A 12,979-nucleotide genomic window follows, 5' to 3' on the forward strand; every position below is an offset into this window, starting at 1 on the left:
TGTTGTTCCATTATGCATGTGAGTGGATTGCCCCTTGATGGTGTTGTCAATGATTTGAACGTTCTGAGTCAAGATGTTCATGAGAAGATAGCTCACTCAACTTCCTATCATGTTGTTGAGACTGAAGAGTCTGGTACTTACTTTATATGGCAATCAGACTTTTTTCTCCTTAACATTTCTGACCTCTCATGTACATGAATAACTTGTAAAACGTACCAAATTGGATGGAGTAGTGTAAATGTGCACTTTAGTGACCGAAAGTAAAAGGTGTTATTAAAAATCAAATGACTATTGGATTGTATAAATGCATTTTTTTCTCACATCTGTCAAAGTCTTATACCTGTACTTTACACACTCACTATAGTTCCCTTGATATATTGTAAAACAGCTCCTTAATCATCCCTCTGTTGTATTTTTCTATCGAACTTCCAGTGCTTATAATATGAATTACACAAACAGCTTCACAGTATGATTTTTCAGCTCATCTAGCCAGAATGGGCAGATTAACTTTTCATGGCATGGTGTCCCATTGCCCTTTTTGTCATCTTTCTCCTAATCTGGAAATGATTTTGCTTCATCATTTCTTGTCCGCTTTCAATTCTATCGGGAGTTCTGAAAGATTCTCCTCAGAATTTTTAAAACTCATAAAATATGCTCACTTACTATAATGTTTCTTCGCATTTATTGTTCTCTTTTTTTTATGTATTTTTTTTCTAAATTTATTCAAACTTGCACAAAATACTCTTCTCTTTCATTCGCTGACTGATTGTAGTTTTCATTTTGTTTCATATGTTAAAGCTGAATTGGGCAAAGTAGAGCTTTTATTTATTTTATTCTATCTTATTTATTCCAATTATTCATATCCATGTCTGTTTGCTTGAAAGTAAACTTTGTAGAAATTTCTTCACCATATACCATCTGAGTATCACATCAGTGATGTGCTATTTTTGCAATCAAATTTTATGAAATTTAACCTAGTTTTTTTGTTTATCTCTCTTTTTCTCTCCCTATTGCTCTATTCCTTACTCTATTTCCTTTCGTTATCCTCTGCTTTTATTCTATAGCTCTTTGACTACATTGCTGAGCACCTCGCCAAGTTCACCAGTTACCACAATATATGCGAGATGTGTATACCTCTTGGCTTCACCTTCTCCTTCCCTTGTTTTCACAAAGGCCTTGCATCAGGTAAGTCCGCCGCACACCCAAAGGGTCATTCCTGCTTGAAAGAAAAACAGTTGTGATTGCAATGTGGAATCACATCGCACTTAGTCGTTGAACTGACCACGCTGCTGCCAGTCACTGGGGCAAATTCTTCCAGACCGATGGAGGACTGAAAAACGAAATAAATTAGAGTCATAGGCCTGTATTATGAAGTCAGGTTTAACTTAGACCATGGTCTAACTCTGTGCTGAAATTATGGATAGCCAAAAATTCTGTTTATATTGTATAATTCTTATGTTTACTATTTTATTTTATTTTGCTCTCATAACAAAGAAAAATACTTCAGTTATCATTCCCAGACAATTACAAACTATTTGGGTGTCATATTAGTTAATAAATTGAATGTTAAATGTGAGGGATTTGTGCTCCAATTGGCTCTCCATAGTTAAACCAAAACTTTACACCAGGGTTTGATTTAAACCCAAGTTCAGAGTACGCGCAAAAGACTTTGACAATTGACTTGTTCAAGAACTATTAAAGCTTTCTTAATTTAAATATGGTAGTATCAAATGAGTACATGTAGGACTATGGAGATGGGACTACTGAGCAAGATTTTTCAATTTCCTTACTTGAACATATTGACTTGTAACATTATAATCACATTATGTGAGCGTGGCCAATCCGTTCTGTTTGTTTGAACTCTTGCTCCACTGCAGTGAAGTAATTAACTACTCATATTCCCATAATACTACTTGTTTAATGTGAATGCTACTATGGTAACTGTCAGAGAATAATAATAATGTATGAGATTTGTAATGCACCAAATCCACTCGGCAGAGTGCCCAAGGCGCAGTGAAAGAAAGAAAGATACATACATAGAAGAGTACAAATATATTGATAATACATTCAGGAACGATGAAGAATAGGAAGCATTGAATGGATGTGTCTTTAATAAGGTAAAATAATAAAACTCATCAGTGTTGACAAGTTTCATAAAATGATAACCTGGATGGAGAATGGCTAATAGAGATTGATGTCTGTCAAAGGACATTTCTACATGATATGTCATGAATGAAAGACCATAACATCCATATTCTTTTACCTATTGCATTTCAATCATACAGGACTTCCCATCAGCGGAAAGTCTACTTGATATTCCCAAATTGTTTTGGATCACAATTTTTTTTTTTGACAAAGTCCTTGGTGTTATATTCCCCAGCATATTTCATCCCTTTGAGATGTGTGAATGTGAACCTTGTTCACATCGACTTGAGGGACTTGTCAACTACTGCTTGAAACCTTTTGAGATACGATCGGTCGATTGCTTTCATGAATGTAGTGACGTCACTAGACAAAGCGATATGCTTCAGTGCTGTCATATAGGTTTGACAGGAACACTATATTAGATTAGTGTCTACTGTCCAATGGAAAATTGAGATGAACATGTTCTCAATTCTGGTATGTAAGATGGAGACAATATTGATGCATATGCAGTGCCTGAAACTGTATCATCACATACCAGATCAAATTGTCTGAGCACAGATCTTGAAATCCCAATGGTGTAACCAATGAAAGACCTAGAAAGTGGGTCACCAGACTCAAATCAAACTGTCTGGACAACAATAGTGCAAGAAATGGACTTTAGCTGGTGCATTTCTGGAAAGTATACAAGCCGCAGAGAAATGCATAGTGTCACTTGATGTATATGCAGTGCTAAAGTTCAAATAATGTTTCTATAAAGTAGAGAGAGAGAGAGTGAACTCACCCCTGTAAATATAAGTCCTCAGAAGATAACTACATTTTCACAATATTTTACAGAGTCTCTTTAAAATGCAGCAATGAAATTATAAACCACGACGGGGGGGGGGGGGGGTTTCACAAAGATTTAAGTATTAGAGTCGCACTTATATAATGCGTTGCTTGCTTTATGAAAGGCTTGACCGCATTGGTCAGATCGTGTCATGAGGATGCACACAAATGCGTATCTATCAGTAAGATCGCGCGTTGCATATCATGTACGCGTCTGCATTTAAGTGCGACTTAAGTCATACTTAAATCTTTGTGAAACACCCCCCCCCCCCCTCCCTTGGAATTATAAATTCTTGATACTTTTTTAAGGTACATATAGATTCATTTAAGAGGAAATTGATGTAAGAGAAATAAGTCCTTGAAATTTGAAGAAGAAAATAGATGAAAAATCATTATGTTTTTATGACTTTAGCCCATAGATGCATTCCTTCATCAGAACACAGTAGTTTATGGTGACCATGACCTGTTTTTTTATAGTTCTTTTTGTGGGGGGGGTTGTTTTGGGGAGAGGCTTCTTAATTTAAAAGAACATAATAAAAGTTTTACTTTACAATAATTCACATGCATTGAGATTTCAATACATCATCCTACCCCCATATTTGAAAATAAACAGCTTTCATACCAATCTTGCACTATTATTTCTGTTTTCTTTCATAGTTTTGGTTTGACGATTGTATTGGGTTCAAATTTTGCAAGTCTCAAACCACAATATGATAGTCGACGGACAGTGATTTTCTGTTTAACAGGTAAATCAAGACAAAAATCTGTTCTGGTTCTTCAGTTTTCTTGTAAAAGTTTTATTGAATTTATCTTTGCAAAAAAAAATTCTGTGTACATTTTCTATGAGAAAACAGAATTTACATTTCAGATAAGTTTGAAACAGAATTGAGGTTTTCAGAAACAGAAAAGACTATTTTTGTTCACCCAGAAAATCACTCTTTCTGTAGATAGATGTAGCTGCTGCAGAAACTATAAAGAACTATTCTATATCTTGAGTCAAAGTTGCTGTACTTGCAAGACTTGGGATAAAAAGACAGGACCTGGACGGGAGAAGCATGTATTCAAATAATTTTTTTTTATCTTGTCCTTTCTCTCAGTTGTAGTACAACCTTTACTCCTCTCATGATTTGTTCCTTAACCTGTCCGGCCAGGGGGTCTAGTTTCAGTGTGGTAGATTAATAGCGCCCTCTATCAACACAAACTGTCCAGTTTATTAATGTGATGCATTGTGGGAAACTGAACAAAACTAACAGCTGTTGCATTGTTATATAATATCCTCAGTGATAAGGGAGCTATATCTGACTTTTTCAGTTGGCATTTTTAGATAAGTATAGATCAGGAAAATTATCATGATGGCTCCAAATAGTTCAATCTAGTAATACACAGGCAACCGTGGTTACCGATATAACTAGGGTTTACCTGCACAGTTGTGTCTAATATTTTAAATTCCTTAGCAAATTACTCTTATGGGTTCATTCAATGAAAAATATGAACTACAGGGTATATAAAAACAAAAATGTCCAAAATTAAATCCCATCATTTGGTCAGATGTGACCACTGTTTATTTGTTCTAAATCATACAAAATTGTAAATGGTGATATATTTATTTGCTTTTACATCAAAATTTAGTGGCTTTTATTTCAGAAAGACTAAATAAATGAAGAGTATACATATATATCCATATCATCTCCTACAAAACATACTGGAAAAGGTCAATGTTAGAGCAGTTTCAGCAGCAGAAGTAGTAGTACATGTATACATTCACAACTGAAATAGGATATAGAATACGAGTGTCAAGCGTACACGTATGCAGAAACTGAGTCTCCACATGGTGTCATTTCAATATCAGCCCACGCCTAGCCCCGCCCCTAACCCACCTCCTATACCAGACATGTAGAATGGGACCTGGGTGAACTCAATTCGATGAGAGTTTAAATTCTAAACAGCGTGCTAACTTGCCAACGTCACCACTATCAACATACTCCTGCCAATATTTATACACATTGCTGCCAGACTCCCTGTCATTTGAATTGGAATGCTGCCCTCTCTTGGTTGGGGAAGATAGATGTTTATGTACAGTAGCCAATGATCATGTAGAGAACCTGTAGGCCCTAGACACTTGTTGATAGTTGTTCTTTTTCATTATTGTAGGTGACAATACTTGTGAAATGTACTTTCTTAAAATCATTTATGTGGTTTTAACTTTTCAAATTTGGACCTGATTGCCCTTAGAGAACATTTAAAGGCCAAATCAACAAGTTTATGTGACCAAAAAAAAAATGATAAGACAAATATATATATTGAATTTACATCTGAGTTAGATGTAAAAGGGTATTAAAGTTATGGCATTTTCAAGTTTTGCCGACTTTCAGAAAATAATTTGATACATATCCTGGTCAGCATAGCCAGTATGAAAGAACATCCAGTATTTCTTCTTTTTTTTATTGTATGAAGATATATTTCAATTTGTATAGATTCAGTGGTAAAAACAGTCTACATCAAACCAAAATGAATCACAATAATGTTGATATTATATTTTCCATGAGGAGTGAAACCAAAGTCTACATTATTGGAGAAACAAATATCAAATTTCTCAAACATGTATATAATACAAAAGAAATATTGAGCATGTGACATCTAAAGCTCTGCCATTTGTGTATCACTGTTTTGTGTAAATGAGCCCCCCAAATATCAAAATGCAACATTTAAACTTTCTTTTATTACACCTGATTTTAGTGTTATGCTCGTTTTATTTTTTTCTTTTTATTTAAATCAACTTTTTGTTGAGGTTGACTGTAACCTTTATGAAAAACCAGTTCAGTAACTGTTACAAAGTCTATGTTGATAATATTTCACCTTACTTTTTAATATCTGGTAGAAGTAAAGGTTTATGTTTTTTTATTGCAGTCTCTTCATATACGTGACATTTTATGACATGTGAAAGGGGTATGGAGAGGGCATGTAATGTACAGCGGTTTATTTTTTTATTTGAATTATGTTATTACCACACATTAATTTGAACTGACTCTAAAAATCAGTTTATAGCATAATACCGCTAAAATGTGTGATCGTTACGTGCTTATAAAGTTTTAACCCCGGTTTTAACTTGATTGATCCTATAAATCAATTCGAGACATCTTAAGAATTTGTCAATGATAGTTCATACTCATGGCAAAAAGAAAATATATTAGTATTGATAAACTTTTAGACTCTGGGTGAGAGTGAACAGGTCATATTATTGACATATAGACTAAACATTGATATGTTGTCTGGTTCAGTAGTGGCAACCAAACTCTGATTAGAATTTGCTTTGTCTGCAACGAATCCCACGATATCACATGACTTCTATCGTAAGAGGACAAGAACCCCTCAGCGGCCAATAGGATAAGGCAGTGCGACGCGACATTGAAATTGATTATCGCAATAAGGTACGGCCATGAATCAATAACATTCCTCCATGTTTTGAGAGGGAAAAACTCTGTAGGAGACAATACAGAAGTTACGGAATACTGACGTAGCGTCGTTCGTTGACTGGCGCGATGCCAGATTTGTAATCAAACAAGGAAGAGAAGTTATAGATATCACTGAGTTGGACCAACACCGGGTATTTGCTCTTGCGGTCCCGTGATATTTGTTTTGGGGGATTGGCAGAGGTTGGCCGGGGAACCTACTGAATATTTACAAAGTGTGTATGAACACGTTGGCATATCAAAGTTAATCATCAATAACAGGGCAAGTTTAGGTTAAGGGAAGTATGTGAAAGATTTGTCAATGATAGTTCAGTACAATTAAAGGTCATGAGACACACAAAATGATGATGCAATATTTTCTAATTTTTTGGGAACAAGAATTTCAATCAACAATGTTTCCTTTAATGTAATGAGCAAGACTTCAGTTCAAGAAAGAGGAATACAAAATAGTCAATGAAAATGATGAATTGAAAATTCCTTTTTATAAAGAGGCACACTTTGGATTTAAGTAAATGGGCATTGAATGAGTGAATGAATGGTTGGTTGGTTGGTTGGATGGATGGATGGATGGATGGACGGACGGACAGACGGAAGGACAAACGGATGAACGAATGAAAATAAATTTGATAAAGAAATTCAAGACCAAAATATGCATTCCCCTGCTGAATACTTTTTTGGATGCATTTTTCTTTGTAAGAAAATAAGAAATGTATGAAATTTTTTAACCAGATGAAACCCAATTAGAACTTTTGTGACAGATAAGGTGTACACCCTTATCTTGATAGATGTAAATTAATATCAAAATGTTTTGGAATTCATGAATATATTTATTTATATTTTATACATTGTTTACCATAGGCTTGCATTTAGGCTTCAATCTCATGTGTTACAGAGTTCAAAGGAAATTGATCTTTTTCTTTATGATTCTGAAAAATCACATTCTCACGATACAGAAGGAAAATTGACATTAAAAGTTGTATGGCCAAACAATACGTATTTAGAAAACGGGTGTTAGCCTTTAAACAGTTAGCCTTGATTTGAAATGAATTTCCATGATTTTATTGCTTTCTGCAGCTACATGTACTTGAATTTAACTTGAACTCATTGAAGACTGAACTGACATGCACAACTGGCGCAAGCACTCTGGGTTTTTATAAAAATGTGTGTTTTACCTGAAATAGCCATCTCTGACCAGCTTAATAAAAAAAAGTCTATGTGCATTTGCTCATTTTCTTTATCATTTTGTATTTTCAGCTACCCTAGTCACATGGACCAAAGGCTATGATGCAGCGGGGGTGGAAGGGAAAGATGTTGTCCCGCTCCTGGAAGCTGCATGTAAAAGAAAGGTATGAATATCTTAACCATCAACATTATAGGTTATAACAAGTAGTGATAGTTTAAGAATAATTTGCATAAAACTGATTAGAAATTGTCTGGTATTGTATAAATTCCAGAAATGTTTAAATATTTAGCCATTTCTGAACTAATCTTTGCTAAAACCAATGTCACCTATAATCGCTAGAGGGTATTCATTTGTCTCGCAATCTACTATGGTCAACAAGGAAATTCGTAATCACTCTCGCAAAAAGTGTTCACTGGCTTTCTAGGAAATTCGTGATCACTCTCGCAAAAAGTGTTCACTAGCTTACAAGTTCACGAGCTTTCGAGTGCCGCTGCAACTCTTTATCAAGTGACGAAAATTATCTGATATCGTACTCTATTTATACTAACCTCCAAGACTGTACGCACGAATGCGAGAACAATAGGTGGGCACTGATCCGTTGTGCGATTGGTCAGGAGTTATGCAAATAAGCCGGGGTATATGCAAATACGCCGTGGGTCATCAATATGCAAATGAGACAAAAAAATTGGCGGGCTCGCTAGTTTCCCGTGGGCGGGAGTTGACTAGCTGAGCGGTCCCTCGTTCGGGGCCGGGAACGATCGGGTCGGCGTGCACTGCCAGGTAAGGGGGTAATGTGCTGTCGGATGGTTCGCATCCAGAAATCGGGGATGTGGATCCTGCTGTCTCTGTTGAAGTTGTTGGGACAAAGACGTATACTAATAGCCTCCTTAATCCTGCGTGTATACCAATGTCTTTCTTTGGCAATGCAATGTACACCCTCCCAATCTGGGTGGTGTTGCTTCTCCCAAGCATGTTCTGCCACCGCGGATGTGTCGGTTCGCTGTAACCGAACATCGCGCTTGTGTTCAGAAATGCGTTCAACTATCGGTCGGGCTGTCTCTCCGATGTAAGACCCGTCACATCCCTGGCAAGGAATGTTGTATACTACGCCATCACGTCTGTGATCAGGGATAGGGTCTTTGGGGTGTACAAGCTGTTTGTGTAAGGTGGTGTCCGAGCGGAAAACCGTTCGGATACCGTGACCTTCTAATCGGCGTTTAAGTTGTTGTGAAAGGCCGTCTATGTATGGCAAGACTGTACAAGTCTTGAAAACCTTCTGATCCCTTGGTGGTTGTTTTTTCTTGAAAGTGTTCTTGATAAAACGGCGTGGGTAGCCGTTGCTGTATAAGGCGCCACGTATGTGTGCTCTTTCTTTCGGGAGTTCAGGTGGGTGAGTTATAATACGTGCTGCTCTGTCGAACAGGCATTTAACAAGACCCTTCTTGACCGATTTGTCGTGATGAGAATCATATGGTATGTATTGGTCTGTATGAGTGGGCTTGCGGTAGACAGAGGTGGAAAGTTTCCCGCCCTCGTGTCTTTGGACTAGCGTATCAAGGAATGCTAATTTCCTTCCTTGTTCAGTCTCCAGAGTGAACTGGATGGACGGTTGGTGGCTGTTCATGTATGCGAGTAGGCTGTCTGCTTCGGAATTATTTACAATTATGAAAGTGTCATCGACGTACCTCTTCCACACCCGTGGGCGTCATGTGGAAGGACACTAGGGCAAAGCGTTCTGTTCAAAACCTTCCATATATACAGTAGGTTAGCCACAACCGCTGAGACTGGGCTACCCATTGCTGCTCCTTCTGTTTGCTCATAGAAAGAGCCTCTGTACAGAAAATATGTGGATCTGAGGACGAACTCGAGGAGTTCGGCATAAGTGTGGTACGTTCTGATAATGTGGGGTCGGATTGCATGCGTTGCAGGGCCGTACTGCATGCGCCCTCTATCGGTACGTTAGTGAAGAGGGAGACTACATCAAAAGAGATCATGGATTCTTGTTCGTTAATTGTCTGCTCCGATGTGAATTCAGCGAATTCACTGGAGTTGGTAACCGTGTGTTCTGAGCAGTTAGTGAGAGGGGACAGGATGTCCGCCAGGTACTTTGATAGGTTATAGGCAAAAGAACCTATGCATGAAACTATTGGTCTGAGAGGTATCCCGGGTTTGTGTATTTTGGGCAACCCGTAAATTCTAGGTGGCTGTTTCTGTGTGGGCTTTATCTTTTTGTATGTAGCCTCATCTAGAACTTTGTCTTTCTTTAGTGCCAGTAACGTACTGGTCAGTTTGCGACACATTCGATCTGTGGGGTCTTTCTTTAGCATTTTATACGGACCAGAGCTCAAAAGCTCGGTCATTTAGAATGATAAAGAGTTGCAGCGGCACTCGAAAGCTCGTGAACTTGTAAGCTAGTGAACACTTTTTGCGAGAGTGATCACGAATTTCCTAGAAAGCCAGTGAACACTTTTTGCGAGAGTGATCACGAATTTCCTTGTTGACCATAGTAGATTGCGAGACAAATGAATACCCTCTGGCGATTATTTCAATCCGCAATAATGAACCTATTTAGTATTAATGTCACCTATGTTTGAAATTAAGGATCTAACATATATATATATAGATGAAATCATTTTAGTTCTAGCTGACAAAGTGGTTAAATGTCCATAGTGCCAGCTCGCATGAACAATAACAATAATAAGCATTTAATGATCATCATGTTTATAATTGTGCTTAAAATGGTGGTTTGTAGGTGCACAATTTTCTGTAGCTACCAAAAATAACTAGAATCTAGGTAAGGCTTGCTTTTTTTAGGGCACATTTGTAATAAAAAATGATTTAAACATGCACAGAATAATATCCAAGACCAACAATGTCGGTCTTCATCCGAACTGTCGTATCAGTCAATTTTGGTCCAAAAAAATGTATTTTGAGATTTTTGCCAAAAATAAAGGTACAAGTCCTATTCTATTCATAACTGAATTTCTGTGCAGCAATTTATTTCAGTTTTTTAGATCTGAGGGGATTTTTACAGTGAAGCCAAACAAATTTGTAATAAAATGCGCAAATCCCATTGGAAACGTGTACTGTAACGGAGACATACAATGTTTTGACTGACTGCGATTCCATTGCGCGCCGTCAGCCAAACCGTCCTATCGGCACTGGGCCCTGCATTGACTTTGCACGTGAAAAGCGTTAGGACGTTTTGACTGATCGTGTGCACTGGAATCGCAGTCAGTCAAAATGTTGTATCGCTTTTTCCCTATGGTGCTTTTTTACAGGGAAAATCTAAGCCATTCAAACCAAATTTACAAGCATGTAGCTCTTTTGCGATATTTTCTCTGATCCTTAGTTTTACGTAAAAATAAGGATACCAATGTCAAGCAATTGTCTTGGTCTTTCCAACCATGTACTTTTCTAGCAATGAATATGTTGTAAGGCTGGGGAATTATGTGTGAAAATTATAGTAAAGTTTGAAGTCGATTTTCTCTAATTGGGTTTCACACATACAACAATAAAAAGGTATCAGGGCCAGTCCATGGATGCCTTGGTCAATGATTAGTTCAAGCCCTAAAAAAAAGGTAATCACATGATTAGATGTAGCTCATGCTGCATTCACAGTCACCTGACACTAAAAGTGTGTCACATGACCTTTCAAGAGATTAAAGTCTTTGGTATTCTCTGATTACTCCTGTAGACTCTGGTTTTATCTATCTATATTTTTAAAGTCCATGCTAAACAAATGTTCATGAACTATAATATGAACTGTACTTGAACCCTATTAAAGTTTTATATCCTCTTAAGTTTCCTCAGAATCCATCTCCAAAACAATTTGCATTTCAAGCAAATGGCCTTGGATAATTGTTGATTTCAAGACTAGGTGAATGACTTATACCTACAAATACTTACATATGCAAGATGTTTGTTGTCATAGTTTATGATTTGTCCTTTTGCACTTTTCAACTTAAGTATTAAGTTCAATATGATTGAATTTTTATTTTTGATACTATGACTATTTCCAATATCTAATGAACCAAGTGAAACAGTGTAATAAAGACGGAGTTCATAAAAGCATAGAAATTAATTATTCTCTTCCAAATATTGAGTTTTATTATTTTTTTAATCCTAATTTTGAAAAATAGTTTGTATTAAAATGGAAACAAAATGACTTTTAGACCGATATGATATTAGACCAAATTGATTTTGTGGTATTAGACTTTCTGAGAAGGAGACCAACTGCAATAGACCAAGTGAACCCAGAAACCATAATTATTACCATTATTTGTCTTTTCTTCTTGTCTCTTACTTTGTAGAATGTACAAGTAGACATTGTAGCAGTAATCAATGATACTGTAGCTACTCAGATGGCTGGCGCCTTTAAGGATCATAACTGCGTAGTGGGATTAATTCTTGGTAAGTATAATGTCACATATTTTAGCTTTGTGCTGGCTTTCCATATTTTGTCGCGCGGCTGGCAGAAGGGCGTTAACATGCGCGAGCCCTGGAATGTACCATTTTACAATGTGTGATTAAATCATCATTACGTCATTTTAGGCAATTACATTTATACCAAATGAAAGAGCTGTCAAAACTATCAAATAGCTCTGAAAACCCCAAACAATTTTCCGTAGAAAATCAAGCTTACGTTCTTCTACCAGCCGTGCGACGATTTTGTCACCATTATCACATACCATCTCAAGAGGACTTTGTAGTCACAAACAAATTTCTCTTCAAATATTGAGTTAAAAGCTATTTTGGATGGTCTGAAATATGTCATTAACTCGCCTTCAACTGTTTTGCGGGATGGTTCTTGGTATTAAGATTCAATTCTCTTTATACTTGATCCCAGGGTGCTACATTCAATAACTTTTGGGAAGCACTTGCCCAGTCGGGCAAGTAAATTTTTAAATACTTGGAATATACTTACCAAAAATCTACTTTACTTGCCCGAAAAAAATCATTGAAAAAAAAAGTTTTACCTCTCCAAAAGAAAATTTTGCGGTTTTATAAACCATTTATCTTTTCTCTCTTTTAACATGAACTAATCTACTTTGTTATTGCATTTCTTCTTCAAAGTGATTTTATCTTGCCTGCCATGACTAAAATTAGGGTCAATATATCTTATCGACCGTGATTTTGGTCATTCTATTGTGAGAATTTTGCTTGCCTAATTCAGGTAAGTAGTTTTGGTCTTTACTTCAAAACACTTGCCCGACTCTAACTTTTACTTTGTAGGCCATCCTTTCTTCTTCGAACCATCCACCTCGAACAAAATTATAACATTATAAAATTATAAAATAATAACAATAATATACAAAATTTATAAAGTGCCATGTATAGAAGTTTCAAAGTGCTC

General features: G+C 36.6%; 1 protein-coding gene across 1 annotated transcript in view; it reads left to right on the plus strand.

The window, feature by feature from the left end:
* The window catches only part of LOC121424935 (hexokinase-2-like), a 63,603-nt gene that overhangs the window by 25,849 nt on the left and 24,775 nt on the right, over positions 1-12,979 (plus strand). The window contains exons 4-6 of the mRNA XM_041620828.1: positions 1,065-1,185; positions 7,695-7,786; positions 11,937-12,036. Of these exons, the coding sequence (XP_041476762.1) occupies positions 1,065-1,185; positions 7,695-7,786; positions 11,937-12,036 (313 nt within the window). The remainder of the gene's footprint in view (positions 1-1,064; positions 1,186-7,694; positions 7,787-11,936; positions 12,037-12,979) is intronic.

The sequence above is a fragment of the Lytechinus variegatus genome, chromosome 12, assembly GCF_018143015.1.
Source record: "Lytechinus variegatus isolate NC3 chromosome 12, Lvar_3.0, whole genome shotgun sequence".
Lineage (NCBI taxonomy): Eukaryota > Metazoa > Echinodermata > Echinoidea > Temnopleuroida > Toxopneustidae > Lytechinus > Lytechinus variegatus.